Consider the following 21,620-nt stretch of genomic DNA (forward strand, 5'->3'; position numbering starts at 1 on the left):
GCCCGGAGACCCCGGGGAGGAGGAGGAGGAGGAGGAGGAAGACGAGCCGGACCCCGAGGCCCCGGAGAACGGCTCCCTGCCCCGGTTCGTACCGCGCTTCAACTTCACCCTGAAGGACCTGACCCGCTTTGTGGATTTCAACATCAAAGGGCGCGACGTGATCGTGTTCCTCCACATCCAGAAGACCGGGGGCACCACGTTCGGACGGCACCTGGTGAAGAACATCCGGCTGGAGCAGCCTTGTAGCTGCAAAGCCGGCCAGAAGAAGTGCACCTGCCACCGGCCTGGCAAGAAGGAGACGTGGCTCTTCTCCCGCTTCTCCACCGGCTGGAGCTGCGGGCTGCACGCCGACTGGACGGAGCTCACTAACTGCGTGCCGGCCATCATGGAGAAGAAGGACTGTCCCCGCAACCACAGCCACACCAGGTACTGTCCCCTGCCCCGTCTCTGTTCCTCCCCTCCCACCCCCATCCCGTCCCTCTTCTTCAGTCCTGACCCAGAGCGACCCCGCGCTCCCTGCCGCTGCCGATGGTTTCCTGGCGTCTTGGGCGGTTGGCGCCTTGGCTTTGGGGAGGGATGAGAGACGTCTGGATAGTGCCCAGGTCCTGAACTCATTCTTCCCCCAGTCCCCACCGCTTCCCGCCACCCCTCTGCCTTCACCCTCTAAGGTGTGCGGAGCCACCGTGTGGATCCTGCCTGGTGCCTATAGCGCAGCCTGGCCTCCCTCCCAGTGGACGCTGGAAAAACGCCCTGAAATGGGGAGGGGATCGCAGTCTGGGTTAGACCAGCCTTGCAAAATTGTGAACTTAAGTTTTGGGAATGCAAACCCAAACCCAGGAAAAGGAAGGGGGAGTAGAGAGGCAGGGCAGAAGTTTTCCAGGTATGGTGAAGCTTGAGACGAATATAATCCCTCTATAAGTGGCTTTTGGGTGGCAGGTCAGGAAACAGTCAATCCTCTTGGTGACACTTTGAAGATACACGTGCAAATTTCTGCTTTACCTCGATAGATAACTCTAATTCTGGAGATGGTCTTTGTTGCCCAGCAGTGCCAGGATTGGGACTTACCTGTCCTCAGAAAGATTTCCATGCTCTTCCTAGGCCATTGCATCAACTTATTCCAAAAGTACCTGTTAAATGCTTACAGGGTGCCTGACAGTGTGCTAGGTGCTAAGTGAGTATAAAGATAAAATAACATCCCTTGTTTTCAGGATGGAATGACATTCTTGATCCCCTGCCTCCTAGCCTTAAAAAACAGTAATACAGTGTAGAATTAGGAAAGTTAAAAATCTTAATAGCCAATGAAACTGCTTACATTATTAACATGCTTTGAGAGAGACATGGGCTTAAGAATTTGGTTGAAGGTTCTTTCTGCCCGTTGCAATTTGAAGATTAATCTGACATGCTTGCTCAAGGATGAAAATATTAAAAGCTTGGAACACTAGTTCATTGAAGTTTTTATCTTAAAGGTTTCAAACAATTTGGTATGAGGAAATAGGAATTTAAAAAGCTCAAGCTCATTATGTTGATAGCACAGATAGCTTTTGCATTTGACGTTATAGAAAAGCTTCATTTACTGGAAGCTACCCAGATTCTGGAATTCACCACTACTGAAGCATCTAATTCTACTTCATTTCTCCAAGAATGCGCGAAATTTCATTATGGGATTTTTTACTCTGGCAATTTTTCAAATACTTTCCCTCCTCCCTGCTCCTTTTCCTGTTTCATGCACATTGGTTAGAATAAGAAACTGGATTTGGAATGAGGGCATTAGGCTCTTCCCTTAGTATATTTTACAGATCCTTTGCTTTTAAATATTTTTAATAGTGTATTACTTTAGATCCTGCCACTCTCTTTTAGCTTAAAACAGTTTTTCAGTGAAGTATTACTTCCAAACCTCCTAACACATAACATGATTACTTCAGTGAGACACAATTTCTGCTACATTTCATCCAACCTTGTACTCCGTTTAGATTAATTCCTGATTGACCCCAAAGAGTTTGCTAGGCTGCTTCCCAGCTTCCATTTCACTAAAACTGGAGTCTTATTGATTATCACATAGAAAACTCTTCAGTAGGGGCTGGCATTATTTTTGTCCCATGTACTTAAAAGTCTTAGTAAATAGATGAAGATTTTAGAGGACTTAGAGGAGGATGTGGAATCTAAAAATAATTTTTGCTTAGTGATGAATAATGCTACTATAGACCCTGAATAGGTGACAAGCAGTAAGGTCTCACTTCTGTAGGAAATACTTAATATCTCTTTATTCTGTGACATAGGAAAACTCTACCGTGACTGTTTAAACATGATTTCTAGTGTATGATCAAATTATTTTCTTTGTTTAGTAATGGAGCATAAACATTCATTTCTCTCTGAATCACAAGTTAGCAGACAATTAGTCACCCTGTTCTGGTTTCCTTTTCTTTCTTAGAAAAAACATTTTTGGTAGTATCTTGTTTTTACCTCATTTTATAATCCTTCTTTCTTTTCCTTTCCACCCTCTCTGTCTTCCCAGTAATTCTCAATTACTTCCTTGCTCTAGATACTGTAGGAGGGAATAGTTGTGGCATATGTGAAGTGCCCTGCATCAAAAGCTATAGGGAAAAAGTTGAAAGGATGTTAACAGTAGCATCTCTCTAGCAGAGAAGATTGAATTAGTTGTCTGTCATTGTAATGTCTGTGTACAGCATTCTACGGTCAACTAGATTAGCCTGGATAATGGAAGGTACATTTTCACAATGCAAAATGGCAGATAATCTATTGGTACATAATGGAAACAAGGTTCTACTTCAAATAGGGCTGACTCTAAGCAAAATTCTTAAGCAGATCTTGTTGATTTCGGTTCCCTAATCTTTCTGCTTTTGGTCCCCGCCAAGTGTCTCCTCCCAATTTCACTCAGAGATCAATGCCCTTACGGATCACATAATGGGTAAGAGTAAGGATTCTGGAATCAGATAAATATGGCTCTTGTACTTACTAGCTGTGTACCCAGGAGTAAGTTACTCTTTCTGAGTCTCAGTTTCTTCACTTTTAAAGTGTAGATAATAATTAGTATGGCCATTATATTATAGGGATGTTGTGAGAACTAGATGAATCAATGTGTGCAAAATGCTTAGCATAGTATATATGCATAGTATAATATGCTGGCATATCGTACTTACTATGTGGATATATAGTAATAGTGCAATATCAGTTGTTAATTGCAATAATAGGTTCCCTATTCAAGGCTTTCTTCCTAAAAAACCATGAGGTCAGTTTGTTAGAGAAGCTCTGTATAAATGAGTCACCTTACAGAGATACCATTTATGATTACTTGTACTCAGCATCCTAGGTTGCAAACGTAAACAATAAGTTGAAAATTATGGACATTTGGTCATCAGTCTTTGTAGGAGAGAAAGTGGGAAGAAAGTTGGGGGCACACAATATAATTGGATGTACATTCCTTTGGTAACACAAAAAACTATCTGGAATGGTGAGAGGGGAGGTGAGAACATCTAGGACTGAAGGCAGAAGAAGGAAGCCAACTCTGAAGAGAAAGCCATGGCAAACCTGAAGGGGCCATCATATGGATTATGTGGGCCATGAAGGGGCAGGACCTTGGGCTGGTGGTTTGAATGCAGCACAGAGGTAACTTCTGACCACAGAAACTGGTTGGAATAGGATGATGGCATATCAGAATGACCTCTTTTATCATATCACTGATGGTTTTTTCCCATTATTTTTGTGTTGCTTTCCCCCCCAGTTACTTTTTTTTTTGGCAGGTTATTCTTTCTCACTCTCTTTATGTTTCCTTCTTTATTACTGTATACCCATTTATCTGCATGTCCAAAGCCTTAAAAGACTCCTTTTTAGCATTCTTGAGTATGTATAGAATCATAGCATTTTATGGCTAAAAAGGACTGAAGAGAGAATCTAGTCCCACATTTTTCACGGGGAATGTAACCATAAAAAGGTGAAATGACATACCTAAGGTTTCTTGAAGGAATTCATGTCTTCATTTTCATTATTTATATTCAATGTTTTGCTTACTGTATGTCTTCTGTTTACTATGGAAAGTGTAGTGGAGTGTGCGTTAAGCACCTACTTACTATGTGCTGGGCACTACGATAGTTCTGGGAATTGCGTTTTAAACATTGGCAGCCCTGTGTAGCCTAGGCTTCATCTTTGGTAAGTGAGTATCACTCCCATTCTTAAATAATGATGGAAAGATATTCTATCTGCATCATTTGGTAAGATAGGATGGCAGTTTTTCTCTTTTATGACCTGTATTCCATTAGTTTTGTGAGAATAGTTTGAACCCTGTGGATGTTGTATTAAATAGGACCTTCTGTGTTGCAAGTTATACAAACCTAACTCAAAACTTATTTCAGCTAGAGGGGAATTATTGGCTAACCCAGTCACACCACAGGAAGGTGGGGGAGAGGTGGTTTCAGGAATGACTGGAACCGGAGATCTGGGGTCTTTCTTCCCATACTCCTTTGCATATTGATCTCATTCTGTCAAATTGGCCAATTCCATAAGGTGGGCAAATGCTCTTCTTATCTAATAGCTCCACAAGCCGAGAGGGAAGCAGGCCTTCTCTGAGTTCCAGTTTGAAATATTTGGGAATGACTCTGATTAGCCCAGCTTGGAACTTGTGACTATTCTTTCAGTCAATCATTGTGGCCAGGGAGAGAGATAAGGTTATCTGACTCACCTTGTATCACAGAACCATTTATATGACTGGGGCGTGTGTGTGTGTGTGTGTGTGTGTGTGTGTGTATGTGTGTGTGTGTGTGTTATTAGGAAGAAGAGGAGCTACCATAGATACAGCTCCTGGATGGACCACTGGATTCTGGACAACCCCTCCAACTGTATAAACTGTAGATGCAAATACATGAGAAATAAATGAACCTTCAGATCTCCCTCTCTTTTTTTTTTTGTATTCCACTTAGGAAAAATTTTAAGTCAAACTGCAACTTGAATTTATTTGCAGCATCTGGAAACCATGTCATATGAGAATTAATTGAAAGAATGTGTAATATTTAATATGGAGATGAGAAAAATAAGGAGAGACATAAAAGCTGCCTTCAAATAGTAAAAGGAATGAGACGTGGAAGGTGAGGGAGACTTGTTCTGTGTTGCTCCAAGGGGTAGAACTAGGATAAGAAGTGATAGGGTTTCAACTCAGAGTAAGAAAGAACTTAATAAAATTTATAACTGCCTAAAAAGAGCATGAACTCTTTGGTGCTCACTCTCAGTAAAAACTCTATGAATGTCTGGTTAACTATTGATGTTGTAAAAGGAATTTCTTCTTGGGGAAAGGCTTAGCCTGGATGGCCTTTTATTTTAAGTTTTGTTAGTTCTAATCTAAGCTGAGTGGAGGGTATCTCCTCTTTCCTACCCTATGCATAGAAAAAAAAAGGATTATAAATGAACTAGTCCTCTAGCATTTGTAAATATTTCTACCAAGGAAACTTTTTGTAAAGTCTGATGGTATAGACTGTTTTCCACATTCAGGGCCAAAAGCAATAAATGGGTCCTGTGTATTAGGTCGTCTGCTTCTTAATAATAAGTATAAAAAGATAAGATGAGAAAATATAACACAACTTGCCACAAAAACCAGAACCACTTTGAAACATTATCTGGTTATTGCTTTTCCTTTAGACAGCAGGCTAAAATATATAAGGAGGTTACAGAGCTCTGTTTCAGAGACTAGACTATCATGGCCTGAGCTGCTTTCTAAAGCATAAGCTGTTTGATGTCTCTTCTAATTAGAATTGTTGAACTGCCAAGAAGGTTAATTTTTACCATAAGGTTTTTGTAGTGTGAAACTAAAGAGCAGTGTAAAACTAAAGAGAGATGAGATTGTTCTGTCTGTAGGCCATATCTACTGATTTGTTCATTATAGGGTCTCCTAAAGTATTGCTCTGCTTCAAACGAACAATATTTGCTATACATCAGTAAGAGGTTAAATTAAACCCTTTCAGTTTTTTAGGTAGTGAAGACATGAATTGGAAGTAGTAAATAGTAATAGATGATTTATGCTTCTGCTTTCTTCTTGATGGTTTTTGATTGGGTTGATTTTAGAGAAATTGAAATGTTCTCATAATAGAAGTGGGGCCAATTTAGCTGCCAACAATGTAGATTTCCTTAATCTTAGACTCTTATATTATTATTCCCCAAAGCTAATTATTATCATCTCATTTTGACTGAAGACAATCAGAAGCTTATGGCATTTGAAAGTTATTTATGCTTGATAATGAGCTAAACAGTTTAATTGAGACTGGCAAATACTAATGTTATTTTAAGAGTCATGAAGTAAATTATTGGGCCAAGAAATAGGTTCAGTATGAAAACAATTAAATGGAAAATCCAAATTAATATTTTGTAGTAATCACTTGTCTTGTTTTTGAGTTCGTTAGATTGTGCATATCATTTATAAATTCCCTGTTGATTTTAATTGGCCAAATTAATATTTTGTAGTAATCACTTATCTTGTTTTTGAGTTTGTTAGATTGTAGATATCATTTATGAATTCCCTGTTGATTTTAATTAGCTAATACAACTTTGTTTAAATTATAGCTGAGCATTCATGTATTGGGAAGAATAGTAAACATTTTCTAACTTGGACAGTGTTATTTGTTTTTATCTTCCTCTGGCAAATACAGTTGCTCAGTAAGACACATGTAAAGTGCCCATCACAGAGATTAATTTATAGAAGATTCTTAATAAATGTCAGCTTTTAGATTACCTTGGAAAGGTATCAGCATAACTTGACAAGACTGTGTTATTTAAAAGATGGAATTATCAAAAGTTTTGTATCATGACTCTGTTATTTCAGATGCAAATTCTAATTATTAGTGGTTGCCTTCCATAATTAGCAAGATGCCCACTCCCCAGATTCTCTAGAACAGAAGTAAAAGTAAATATGGAGACCAGAGCTTATTGGACTTATTCGACTATTGGACTTATTGGACTATTTGAGGAGGTTTATCCTATTAGACTGTATGCCACACATCAGAAATTCATTTGTTTACTGACAGATGTATTTGACTCTTGGAAAGGTTAATGTAATCATTCATTTGTGCTTTAGAAAAAAAATCAGCCTAAACTGAGATGTGAACTCTGATGTCAGGTGAGAGGATGAGAGAGGTATTTATTAATATAACCTCTGGTTAATACAGATGCTAGATTACTACTGGTCAAAGCCAGGTCGCTGAAGGTGATGGTGGTTGGAGATTGTAATATTGGAGAACAATAGAAAGAGATGATGAATTAGGAAAAAGACTTCAAGAGAGATTGGAGGAAAACAATGACAAATTTATCAGCCACTGAAAATCATGCGAGTGCTTGATTTGTGAATGTAATTGGGGTAATGTTTAAAGACATGGACCCTGGCCAGGCATGGTAGCTCACACCTGTAATCCCAGCACTTTGGAAGGTCAGAAGTAGGTGGGTCTCTTGAGCTCAGGAGTTCGAGACCAGCTTGGGCAACAAAGTGAAACCCAATCTCTAAAAATAAATTAATTAAAATAAAATACAATAATAAAATAAAATAAAATAAAAGCATGGACTCTGAAGTCAAACTTCCTGGATCTTAATCTGATTCAGTCACATTCTCTCATGTGGCCCTGGGTTAAATCAATTATCTGCTCTGCACTTCAGTTTCCTTCTCTGGAAACGGTCGGTAAGAAGAGCACTATCTCATGGTGAGCCTAGGACAAAGCCTGACACATAGTAAGGAAATATGAAAGAGTTCGCTATTATTATTTTCTCCTGAGACTCATCACATGCATATATGTTTGTTGTTGTTGTTTTTGAGACCAAGTCTTGCTCTGTCACCCAGGCTGGAGTGCAGTGGCAAGCTCTTGGCTCACTGCAACCTCCACCTCCCAGGTTCAAGCAATTCTCCTGCCTCAGCCTCCCCAGTAGCTGGAATTAAAGGCACCCACCACCATGCCCGGCTAGTTTTCGTATTTTTAGTGGACATGGGTTTTCACTATGTTGGCCAGGCTGGTCTTGACCTCCTGACCTCAGGTGATCCGCCTGTCTTGGCCTCCCAAAGTGCTGGGATTACAGGTGTGAGCCACCACACACCACCACATATATGTTGTTTTTGTGTAAAAATAAAATGATAGTTAAACCTGTACCATCTTTTTTGAATTTGGAACTTCTCCTCCTGAATAGCGTAAAAATGAATTTTCAAGCTGTGATGCAAAAGCGAAGCCATAAATTATAAAGTCAATGTTAATTCTTAGGATGCTGTGGATATTCACTGGGCACTCAGTCCAAGAATGGAAACTTGCAGTCTTTTTTCCCCCCAGCATATAGTTTTATTTTTTATGTGAAATTAATGAAACAGCAATAAAAATGTTTAAACATATACAATTAAATTCATACATGAAGCAATCCTGCAGTGAAATTAAATTAGTTGCCTGTGGGCACATAAATATTTGTAGTTCATTCCTATTATTAACATCTTACCATGCTTTTATTGGTAAGTACTATGTCATTTGTTTTCAGAACCTTACATTTGACGTTGTGTATTTATGTTTGCTCCTGCTTTCTAGTTTCTTTATAAACATCAAAGGGTATAAATGCTAATCACCTCGATGTCCTTGGTATTTATTTATTAGATTTACAGAGTATTTCTTCCAAATAATTAAAGGCTCTGGATATTTAAGTGTAAACCTGAGAGATGGCATCTGTCTTTTGTGGACTCTAGGAACATGGAGGATTTTATGAGTTTACTTCAAATGTGAAAACATAGACCTAGAAAGAAGAGCAAATGTGGTTTTAAAGACAGACATGTGTAACTTAATGTGTGTCTGTAAATCTGAAGGTGAGAGCCCCATGATATAGTAAAGAACAAGGTGACATGCCAAGAAAGAGATAACAGACAGTGATCATGTAAATTGTAAATTGGAAGAATGATACAAAGGAGGGAGAGAAGAAGAACAAAAACAGTCAAGGTAAACAATGAAATCCTAAAATATCTGAATCAGAAAGAAGGTAATATTGAATGTAGAAGACAGAAATTTGTCTGGTATGCAATGGTTTGTCTCATTAGTGCAGTTATGGGAAGTAATCCACTATCCAGAAGGCTATCTGATTTGGAGGGTGAGTGTATTTAAGTGCTACTAATGTATATTTATCTACTTATATATTCTTTTTCTGAATCATGCTGCTGTTTTAAAGTGTTGGTAGCTTTACGGGTCCTGGCAGCAAGCAGAGGCACACTTCGGGATTTCAAAGGAACTAGTTTGAGAGGTAGGAACAGGGATAGGGAAACCAATATTGGACCTCAAGGTACCTTGCAACCAGTAACAAGAGGAAACTGTTAACCCCATTGGATGTGAAGAGGCAAAAGGAGAGAACTGTGTTATCAGTATTCTTTGCCTGCTGGAGGCTGATAGGAGCCCCAGTTTCAGTAGTAGGAGAGAGCAGAAGGAGAAACTTCTGGAGAGGAGGAGTTTGCAGAAAGCAGCCACTGCTAGAGCTATAGAGCAGAGGCCAAGAGAAAGGAGTGGCAGCTCTTTCTCCTCCCACCTGTCCATTTCCTCCTGTTGTCTTCCACAGAGTGAGTCCACTTAGAAGCTAAAGGGCAAGAGAGCTTGCTGATGCATCCGTGGCCGTCAGCAAGTCAGAGAAAGATGGAAAATGGATTTGGGGTCCAGTGATGGGAGGGATGAAAATGGAGACGAACTTGCACAGTGTCTAAAAAGAGTTGGAAATTTCTTCTAATTCAGTTTATGGATGCCCTGGTTGTGTTCTACAAATGAGACCAAGAACAGATACCCCATATTTTAGTACCTGTACTGCATGTCTTCTGCATGGACCATTAGTCTCCACCTAAAGAATGATGAGTGCAGCAAAGGGCCGCTCTCCAAAGGAACAGTTACCACAGACAAAGTGACTTTTCGCTGAGTATTAAAAATAATGCTAATTTGGGTGTTTGTCATCTTAGTACCCCAGAATCATCTGATAATTGTGACTGATTTGGCCAGTTGTATCTATATTATGATGCACAGTAGACAACACATATTTTATGAATTTGAAGTTATATAACAATATTAGTTAAGGCATGACAAGTAGTTTGCAAAACTGACTGTAGTTTGCAAAAACCTTTTTGAGATGAGACCCTTTCTGCCGCTTAGATTTTCCTCTAAGAGCATTAAAATTCTCTAGAGTAATATTTGCGAGCTTTAAGTCTCTGAAGGTAATAGGTGAGGGAAGAAATACATTGTGTCATGTTTGAAACTATCCTCATATTTTTAGTTTTAATTTTAAAGGACTTTTGAAGCAGTATTTCCATATTTATTTTTGGGAAATGTGATATGTTGAAAGTACACATGCATGTACCTTTTGGTGCAAAATATTATGAAGAGCTTCTCTATTAGATCCTAAAAGTATTTACATAAAATTGGTATCTGACAAAACTTGTCGCAAGAACCCTCAATTCACTGCTTGAATTCTGAGAGTCAAAGTGCCATCAGCAAAACACTATTCAACATAGATATTTATAGATGATGAAATCCATATCCAATATCCTGTCTGTAGGTAGTATATCTATTGAGATTGGTACATATATGTCACGTTCACGTCTCCCTTCCAGAGAAGGGAATTTTGAGTTGCTGGGAACAATGTCATCCATGGAGAATATACCAACCTGAATCCTCTCTGTCATTGTACCTCCTTACACATAGCTGTCTTTTCTCTCCTCTCTCTCTTTCTCATGCACGTACACCATTTTATGACATAGCTAGAGTCATCAATGGCCTGTCAACAAAAGGATCATTTTCAGGTCTTTGTCTCTGAGGCCACAAAAAAATTGCGTGAGGAATTGTTTTCTACTGGCTATGAAAGTTATTAGTTCTAAGGAACGTGCACTCTGTTGGTCCGAATTTAAGTCCAGTGAATTTAAAAATCCGGGAGAGGTATCAGAGAAGGTTTTTTTTTCCCCCACACAGCTTCCTTGAGTTCCTTATTGTGCCTTCTGTATATTCGACAAAAGAGGTGGACTAATGGATATTTCTATTTGTAGTATTTCTATGAATAAACATTTCTGTCACTACTTTTATTGATAAATGTCAAAAGTACTTGTGTCTAAAAACTTCTCACAACATGAAGGAACCTATGTACATTAGAAGTATCCAATTTATTATCGGGTGCATTCTTAATTTAAAAATATTTGCTAGCTGGGCATGGTGGTGGGGGCCTGTAGTACCAGTTACTTGAGAGGCTGGGGCAGGAGAATCACGTGAACCCAGGAGGCAGAGGTTGCAGTGAGCCAATATTGGGCCACTGCACTCCAGCCTGGGTGACAGAATGAGACTGTCTCAAAAAAAAAAAAAAAAGAAAAAAAAATTGTGAACTCTCATGGACCATTCTTTGTCTTTTAAATTCAGACTTAGGCCTAAAATACCACTGCAGATAATTTCTTTGCTTTGAAGGTTTTATTCTCCAAGTTCCTTATGTGTGCTATAAAGAATAATTAATGTAATGAAAAAATCAATATTGTGTATAAATTATTTAGGCTTTACTATCATTGTAATTTTCTCTTCAACACCTATTGATCAGCAACAATTCATTTGTTAATTTCTTCCTAATAAGATATTCATTGTATTAGTACTGTAGTAGTGCTGTCCCTGCACTTTCGCAAGCAAGTCATGAATTACTAATGATACATGGAACAAGTTAACTTACTAGTGAGCGGTATGAGATGGAAAATAGGCAAAGGGAGTAATTTGAAATGCAGTCCTATAGAAACACTGTGTAGGCGGACAACTGCTAATAATTCAGTGAGTATACTCTTGCAGGATATTAATTTGTACTTTAACATTTTATCGGTATGTGTTTTTTTCTTGGCATATATGTGTTTTCTTTTTAAAACTAATTTTAAAATCCATGATTCTCTTTTTTGAGAAGCGGGGTGGAGGGGCTGGTTTTCCCTAACCATTTACGGTAGTGCCCCGAAAATGATGGTTATTAAATAATGTTTTGACAGTTGATAACAGAGTTACTTCAGAGTTTAGGAAAAATCTGAGACCTTTATGAAACCTAAAGAGAGATGAGTCCAAGAAGAAATCAAACTACCAAATTCATGGCAAAGAGAACTTGTGCACTGGATAATTAGGCAGAGTGGTATCCAAAAAAGAGCTCTAAATTTGTAATCAGGCAACCAGGGTTTGAATCTGGGCTTCCTCCCTTACTTGTTCACTTATTTATTATATCACTTCCTGCCAACATATCAGTTTCCTGAGCATGGTGAGTTTGTGGTCTCCTCTGCATCATCAGTGCCTAAAGTAGTGCCTGGTGCGTAATGGCTGTCAAACAAATGTTGACTGAATAAATGGAAGAATGAAGCAAACATAAATAAAGTTATTAATTTATTAGACAATTTGGATAAGAATGTGTGCCCTGTATCCTGTGTTTTGGAGTTGTGGGGTGAGAAAATGACTATGAAGGCACTTCGTAAATTTTACAGTACTGTGCTATACAAATTTAAATTTATATTGACGTAAGAAGGCTTTTGATATAAAATGGAAAAGGAATGAAAGTTGGATTTTGAAAATGCAATGAATATGTAATTCAGCTTTTATAGAGCATTTCAAAACACCGGAATGACAAAGATGAAGTTGAAAATACTCAAAATACACATTTAGCTCAACAACTTGTTAGAGTAATGAGCAGTTCCTTTTAAAACAGGACATTCTATAACATAAATGACTTATCTAAGTGCATTAATCTTTCCCTTAGACCATCAGGAAACCTTTTTTCCTCCTAGGGATTTGGCATAGATCAAGGTTTGAAAGTTGTTGTTGTTGTTGTTGTTGTTTTCCATTGCTTTGCCCTTTTGAGAAAATTTAAATTTTGTGTTCATGACTGTATATAATAGAGGTAAGTTATAGCTACAGGTTAATATGTCCTGAAAGTGACCTGAGAATGTAATTTTTCTTCATTCAAGAAAATGAAGAAAATTTCTGATTTGAGAAAACTGTTGAATTGTTCTATACGTACTTGGTTTTGCAGTTAATTACAAAGAAAGCAAGAAGTTACTTTAGAATAGAAAATAAAATCTTCCAGAATCTAAAGTTTGCATTGCAATAAGATCTACTGGCAGAATAATATTTGTTTCTTAATGAGCTGGTTTTCATATGTGAAGCCTCGTACCGATCAACTCCAGGATATGACAGATTTCCATGGCTGGAGATCTAGAATACATGGAACTCCTGGGCTGGGGTAAGTCTTGGAGGAATGTCAGTAAGCTGATAGAAAACCCTAAGATTCACGTTGTGATTTTCACGCTTTGACATTTGGGGCCTTGCTGACTCTGAAGGGACTGCCTTTCCTAGGGTTAACTAATTCCTTGAGTTAGTAAATGACTCACCTTCCAGCATACTTTTCATATGCAAACCAACCAATCTAGAGCCCACACCAGACAACTGCCTCAGGGCCTGCTGAAATGATTCAAACTGGCCAGTCCTAAACCTGCTTTTACCCTGTCTCACTGGTTTCTTTCCATGGAAACCACAATAAAGGCTCTTGGCCGTGTTTTCCCCTCTCCCTCTGCTTCCTGACTGACCCCATGCTTCCCTTTGTGTCCTGGTGTGGTGTGGCTTGCCTCTCATTTCCAGGGATCTCCCAGGGAGCATGAAATCCTTCTTCCTTCATGATGGTTGTTTCTTTGTCTGCTTGTCTTACTGTACTAGACTAAAACAAATCCTGGGTATCCTTAAAACAGTTATCAAGATTGGAAAGAACATAATAATGTACAGGACAAATAATGTAATTATTTGCCTAGGACAAATAATGTAATTAACCAAAGTCACAAAGGTGGTGGGAAAAAAAGAGAGAAGAAAAGAAAAAAAGAAAGAAAAAAGAAAAGTGCAGAAGCCGGTGATCAGAGTACAGGTGCAAAGTCGAATTGAGACTAGACATAGGATCAGAGTAATTTGTGCTCTCACACCCATGATGAGGATCGTGGATTGGTTTGAGAGATTGGAGTGGGATCAAGTCTCCAAGTCAAATGGTTTTAAGCTGTGGAAGGACATGGAAGTAGGAGGAGGGAGGGAGAGAAGGGAAGGGTTTACAGCTGTGAAACCCAGCAAAACCTGACACAGACAATTCCTTATAATTTAAGTAATGTTATAGACCAGGCACAGTGGCTTACGCTTGTAATCCCAGTACTTTGGGAGGCTGAGGCGGGCAGATCACTTGAGGTCAGAAGTTTGAGACCAGCCTGGCCAACATGGTGAAACCTTGTCTCTACTAAAAATACAAAAATTAGCCAGGCATTGTGGTGGGCGCCTGTAGTCCCAGCTAGGTGGAGGCTGAGCCAGGATAATCACTTGAACCTGGGAGGTGGAAGTTACAGTGAGCTGAAATTGCGCCACTGCACTCCAGCCCAGGTGACAGGGTAAGAATCTGTCTCAAAAATAAAATAAAAATAAGTAATGTTATAAAACATTGAATGGTTGGCAAGAGAGATATAATACTGTTTAATTTTGAAATTATTTTCTTTCTGTTGCTAACTAGATTGATTGGTTCATTCATGCTTATATATAGCCCAATACCAGACCCTGTGAAGAATACAAATTGAGTAGAGACTTGGTCCTGGCTCGCAAAGAATGAAATCATAGTTATGTACATCATGGACAAAATGACTTGGAAATATTTACATCACAACATTTAAGTTAATTCCTGGTATTGTAATCAGATTTATAAAAGCGCTGAAGAAGGCATTTGCATGAATGAACAAGGCAGACAATAAAGGGTTTGTATTGACTGAAGTGATGGGGTGATATTGGGTTGGTTGTAGAGCTGTGTATAGAGGGCTCTGAAAATATGCTAGACTGAGGAAATTATTTTTGATTCAATAGGAAATTTGGAATTACTTTAAACTCTTAAATAGTAGTAGTTGTTAAAGTATTAATACATCCAGTAAATTCTTTGATACTCTTTCCTTCAAGAGGTGAAGCATCATGCATCCCTTCATGCCTAGTATTGGCTTTAATGACTTGATTCTAATGGTTAGAGCACAACCAAAAAGGAGATGAGATGCCCCTTCTGAGTTTAGGTTATAAAAGGACTGTGGCTTTTGTTTCGGTGTACATGTTCTCTGTCTGTCTCTTGCTCTCTCGCTCTCCACTTACTCTGGGGGAAACTGTGTTCTCAGCAGCACTATAGAGAAACCTACTTGGCAAGAAGTTGAAACCTCCTTCCAACAGCAGTGTGAGTGAGCTTGGAAAAGGATCCTTCGGCCCCAGTCAGCTCTTTACAGACAGCAGCCTTGTGAGAGACCCTGAGCCAGATATGAACACTAACAAAAACGAAAAAACAATGTAGGGTGATATTTTTAAGAAGATAAGAGACAGTGTGATCACAGAGCACAGGAAGTATCTCATCTATCTTCTTCCCTTTTTAACCAAAATGAAGGCAGTGTATTTGAGTACAGATACAGGATGGTTGGTGGAATTGATAGTTGAAAGACGAGATCGTCCTAATCTGATTACATCTCTTTTCTCTGTGAAGTACAAAGCAAGGTCATTAGCTGAGAGTCCTGAGGAAAGGGAAGGAATGTCGGAAATTTGAGAAGAGCAGAGATGTGAATAATTATCTTAGAAGTTGGGAAAACACATTTCCTAGGGAAGTAAGTCGTCTGGCAGTATTGAGTTCTGTTCTGAGATCTGTGATTATACATTTGAAATCAGTCCAGTTAGAATGGTTCTGTAATTTTCTTCAGTAACATTTAACTGTTCGGGTAGAGGAAAAATTACACAATTGGGTTTAACCAGCGCTGGCGTTTTACCCAGTGAGTAGCAAGGGAGTTATGGATATTTGCAAGGGAGCATTTTAGTGCCAGATCATGTCATTTAGGCTGGTTGGAGATAAGCGAGGATATGAGGGTAGGTGATAGATAATAAGAAAAGTGGTAGGGTCAATATTATATATTAAGGTTGATGATAATATGGAGGTTGTAGGAGTAGGAGTGCTGGAGAGTTGGTATAAGTGTGCTGGACTATAGGAGATAATGGTCAAAGAAAAGGGTGTTTGAAATTGAGATGCTGGAGTGGAGACTATTCCTTGTATGGTCTCTATAAATGGCTGCCTGAGATGGGGCAGTGAGTTGGAGCTAAGAAACTGGGAGAATGGTCGGGACAAGGTGTTAGATGGGTTATCCATGAGAATATTCATGTAAAAAATGATGATAAAAGTAGAGTTGGGGAGGAATGTAGAGTTGGACCTCCTGGTGCTGTAGATCAGGAGGTCCACAGTGCTAGCCCCAGGAGTGAAGGGTGACAGTGATATGACATGTGCTCCAGAAGACTGTGGGAATATAATTTTTCTTTCTTCCACGAGTCAGACTTCTAAGCTCTTCAGTATTGCAGGACTGTGGGAAGGAAAGGAATAAAGGGCAGAGAGGAGAGCAGAAAATACAAAATAAGAAAGATAGAAAAGAAGTAGCCACAGGAAGTTAAAGAAAGTATTAGAAGAACCTGAATCCTGCTCTGTAGAGAAGGGTAAAAAGCTTCTCATCCTTCAGTATCCCATCAGGTGCATGGGAACTCCAGGACAGTAAGGAGGTCACAGGGCAGCATTCCATGAAAGGTTAAATCTGTGACATCCACTCCTATCTCTATCTCTATCTCTCTCTCTCTATCATCTGGATCTTTATCTATATAATATCTATGTTTATATTTAACTCTATCATAGTCAACAAGAAATGGTTAAATTTTGTTCAGCATTCATTCTTTATTGGGGAGAAAGCAGAAGCATGGACAGTATTTGTAAAGTTGGCTATCTAAAGGCATTTTTAAATTTTAATCTTTGGTGAAGGACAGTTTTGTCACAAGCATTGTCAGATACATGAGATTTTCCAGTAGACAGATGACCTCACAGGGAATAGAGCCTGACTATTGGATGTGAGCTGGGCCCTAGTGTCTGGAAACCAACTATGACTCAGCAGATCATATGTCAGTGTGTGAGTGGATAGGTTTCTGGGAAATAGAAGTTTCTTGAGGAGGCAACTCACATTCATAAAAATGGGTTAGACTATTTGAAACCACTTGTGGTTTTGATGAGATGGGCTGGAAGAAGGATACATTAGAGGATAATTATTACAGTTTCCAAAAGGTTATGCATTCCTTATGTGTGCAAGGGAACTCATTCACAGATTGGCCTGTGTATTGTCTAAAGCTTGATTCTCTCCACATTTAGAAAGCTACTTACATGTATCAGAATCTGATATCCATTTGTTCTGTTCTGGAGAAGTGTTAGAGAAAGTACAACAAGTTGCAGTGGTGTTAGTGACTTTGAGGTATCAGGGAAGTCAAAGGGGATGAAGGAAAGGCCTAGAGATGAAGATCCAAAAGTGGCCCAAGATAGCTGGGATACAAAGGTGCAGATGGTGAGCTGTGCACCTCCGTCAGTTGTTTATTAAGTCCTGACATCTTGTGTTCAGTAATATGGCATATCCTGGGCAATGTGAACCACTATCTAAGCTATGATGTGAGCAGGTTAGAAGTGCTGGGTACTGGGCTGGGTATTGGGAATAAAAAGGCGAATCAGCTATTGTCTTTTTTCTCAATGAACTTATAATGGGCAGCCTCCAGTATGCAGTGAGGGATGTGCTGTGGTGTGGGCACAGAGCTGCAAAGCACAGAGGCAGAGCATAGCTGGAGTGGGAGAGGCTTCTGAATTAGTCCATTTTGTGTTGCTCTAAAGGAGTATGTGAGGCTGGATAATTTTAAAGAAGAGAAGTTTATTTGGCTCACAGTTCTTTCTGCTGGCTGTATAAGCATGGCACTAGCTTCTGCTTGGCTTCTGGTGAGACCTCAGGAAGCTTACAATTGTGGCAGAAGGCAAAGGGGGAGCAGGCACATCACATGGCAAGAGAGGGAGCAAGAGAAAGAGGAGGAGGTGCCAAGTTCCTTTAAACAACTAGCTCTCTTGTAAACTAACAGAGCGAGACTCACTCGTGACCATGCAGAGGACACCAAGCCATTCATGAGGGACCCATTCCCGTGACCCAGACACCTCCCTCCAGGCCCCACCTTGAACACAGGGGATCACATTTCAACATGAGATTTGGAGGGGACAGATATCCAAACTGTATCAGCCTTTTTGGAGGAAATGGTTTAATTATAAAGGGCCATCAGAATTCAGAATAAGGAGTGGTTAATTTTCCTTGAGGGGTATAGTGAAGACTTTAGAAGCAGTAATTCAGGCACTGTGCACAACTTTACCTTTTCAAGGAACTTTTCCCAGATCATTTGCTCACTGTTCTTCCCTCATCTATGTCCTGGTGTGTTTTGATGACATGCTGTTTGCTACACATTGACTAGTATAAAGATGTAAGTGATTTCTTATTAAAAATATTAGAAGTAACATGGTTTATGAAAAATGCTTATTTTAAAAAATAAATTAAAATTCAAGTTGACCATGCAGGATCACTCCCATGTTCTATAATGCTTTCTTGAGTGAGATACAAAGGGGGTAGATTTACAACATGTCCTGAAGGAAAAAGGTTGATTACTCCTTTTTTAGCATATATAATTAAGAACAGATGAACAATACTATTCAATTATCATATAACTTAATTACTTCTGAATGTGCATATTAAGGCACATAACCTTCTAAGGCTAACTGCCTACTTCCAAAGACAATTTGAGGAGGACTGCAGAATTAAAATAAGACAGTTAAAAATATGAGTAAAACCAAAACCAATGGAAAGGAACAGAAAAATATGTGTGCCAGATATCTAGGTATAATTCCTTTTTGCAGTTAAAGAAGAACTTAAGCTTTTAATATCTTGGCTGCTAAGGCAAATAACTAAACAGAGAACCCTTGTCACTGGGTTAAATTTGTCTCAGAAAAAAAAAATTCCTTTTTTTCTGACCTCTGGAAGGAATTTTTTGCTTAAAGAGACATGCGATGACATCCTGAACAGTGTTTCCACAATAGTTTTGCAGAAGACACAGGAATATTCTCCAAAGGACTTTTTCACATCCACTGTATGAAACAAGAGATTTTGGTATATCAGCAGTAAGCAACTAGAGAATATAATGAAAAGATCTCATTCACTATAGTGACAAAGATATAAAATATGTGGGAATAAGCTTCATTAGGGATGACTGTGACCTACATAAAGAGAACTACAGATTTCATTGGAGATAAATTGAGGCTCGAATGAATAGACAAATGTTTTCTGAATGGAAGAAACCACATTGTAAAAATTTACAATTTATAAATTTAAGAAAAGAAATTACTAGTCCTTTTTTGACAAAATCATTCTAAAATGTTTTGGAAAAAAATAGGATACCCTCAGTATTCCTGAAGAAGAAAAGTGATGAGGTAGAGTTAGTCCCAGATATAAATCATGTTGCAAACAAAATTAAAACTACATCTCTGGATGCATAGCCTGAAGTATACATAAATAGGGCAGAAAGCCCCAGAAATAGATACAATTATATTTATGAATTGAATGTGTGATATAGTAGTCCTTACAGAATGATAGGGAAAGGAATGCTCATTTAATAACCAGTTTCCCACAGTATTTAGAAACACAGCAAACTCTTTTAGATCTGTATCACGTAATTCTGTAACAACCTGTGTCCCACATGAATTCAATAGTTAAAAAAAAAATATAACCTTTGGGATAATGTAAAATTGGGCATACTTGCGTTCCTTGGAAAAAATGAATGTTTCTAGTGTGTTAAGGAATAAAAGGAAGTACAAGGGAAAACATGAAAGATTTATCTATATTTAAATGGTGAAACAGGCCAGATGCAGTGGCTCACTCCTATAATCCCAGTACTTTGGGAGACTGAGGCAGGCGGAATGCTCCAATCCAGGAGTTTGAGACCAGCTTGGGCAACATGATAAAAACCCATCTCTAAAATATATATATACATATATATACATATTTTAGCCCAGCTGGTGGTGTGCACTTGTGGTCCCAGCTACTCAGGAGGCTGAGGCAGGAGAATCCCTTGAGCCTAGGAGTTGGAGGTTGCAGTGAGCTGAGATCACACCACTGCACTCCAGCCTGGGGAACAGAACAAGACTCTGTTTCACCAAACAAACAAATTGTAATGTAATGGGGAGCCCAGCAAGAAGACAGGAGGCAGATGAGAACAGAGGTAGGCTTTATTGGGCTCGCGCGGGAGGTTCACAGGTCCTCTAGGAGGAGGGCCGAGGAAGTCGCACGTGGGGCAGGTATCAGGGGCCTTTTATAGGGTGAGGTAGGTGGAGTCTGTAGGTTTCGGTTTCCTGAGTTAGGTTTCGATTTCTGAGGAATGACGTGTCCAGGAGTTTGCGCAGAGCGGGGGGTTTTTGGCGGGCGCGGGCTTTTTTCGCGCGCTAAAAGTCTTAGCAGGAAGTGAAGGGTGGGAAGTCCTAACAAAGGACCTGCCATATCGGGTGATACCACCATGTTGGGTCTAGGTTCCTGCCTAACACAAATAAATAGTGAAGCATGTATAGTGAAGACAACATAACTTAAATAAAATGAAGAAGAGGAGGACGGGGTGGGGGATGTCTGTGGGTTTGCCTTGGCAGGAATACCACAGACACACATTCCATGGTAGGATTAGTTGATGTTCCTAGTTTATTTAGTCAGGGATGCAGGGTTTTATTGGAGTGGGGAGGTCACATAGAGCAGGAGCAGATGTGGATTCCAACGGCTCTCTTCTGTCTTGGGGACTTCCAGTTTGGTAAGGGTGTCGGGCTGCTGCAGTGGGCACTGCCCTCATGGTGTTCCTCCAGATCCGAGGAGATCAGGTGATGCTAGACCTCAAGCCTGTTTATGCTCAGGGCTTAAATCACCATCCAAAGATGAGTCACACAAACACGGATTCGCTTAAATTTAAGGAGGTATTTACAATCATCAAGCTCTCCTGTTCTTGAGCCGAACTCAGCCTCCTCAAGGTCACAGGCTCATCTATGGGGAGAAGCCAGACTCAGAGCCGAGGCCAGGTGTCTCTGAGCAGGAGCTCAGTGGCTTGTTTTCTAGAACTTTGGAAAGCACCCCCCGACCCCACCCACCAAAAACAGACTGAGGAAATGCACACCGAGTATGACAGGAAAGGATTATTGACTTTCTTAAAGGCATTCAAACTGGTAGAAAACATGACATTCTCAACAGATAATTGGGCAAAACTTATGTATAATTTTTTCATTAAGAACCTTAGTAAGTAAATAACTAGAAAAATATTAACCTTATCTGTAAGCAATACAAGTAAAATATAAATTAAGAAAATAACATAGCTTACACTTAATAAATGAGTAAACATTAAAAAGCATAGATAGGCCAGGTGTGGTGGCTCACGCTTGTAACCCAGCACTTTGGGAGGCTGAGGCGGGCGGATCACTTGAGGTCCGGAGTTCGAGACAAGCCTGACCAACATGGAGAAACCCCATCTCTACTAAAAAGACAAAATTAGCCGAGTGTGGTGGCGCATGCCTGTAATCCCATCTACTCCAGAGACTGAGGCAGGAGAATGGCTTGAACCCAGGAGGCAGAGGTTGCTGTGAGCCGAGATCGCGCCATTGCACTCCAGCCTGGGCAACAAGAGTGAAACTCTGTCTCAGAAAAAAAAAAAAAAAAAAAAGCATAGATATAATACTCACTTCTCATA

The 21,620-nt window shown here is 39.5% G+C and overlaps 1 protein-coding gene across 1 annotated transcript in view; it reads left to right on the forward strand.

Annotated features, from left to right (window-relative positions):
• The first annotated feature begins 6 nt into the window (after positions 1-6).
• The window catches only part of HS6ST3 (heparan sulfate 6-O-sulfotransferase 3), a 742,401-nt gene continuing 720,787 nt past the window's right edge, over positions 7-21,620 (forward strand). The window contains exon 1 of the mRNA XM_011933803.1: positions 7-426. Coding sequence (XP_011789193.1) covers positions 386-426 — 41 coding nt within the window. The 5' untranslated portion in view covers positions 7-385. The remainder of the gene's footprint in view (positions 427-21,620) is intronic.

Source organism: Colobus angolensis, unplaced genomic scaffold (assembly GCF_000951035.1).
Source record: "Colobus angolensis palliatus isolate OR3802 unplaced genomic scaffold, Cang.pa_1.0 Scaffold13, whole genome shotgun sequence".
Classification (NCBI taxonomy): domain Eukaryota; kingdom Metazoa; phylum Chordata; class Mammalia; order Primates; family Cercopithecidae; genus Colobus; species Colobus angolensis.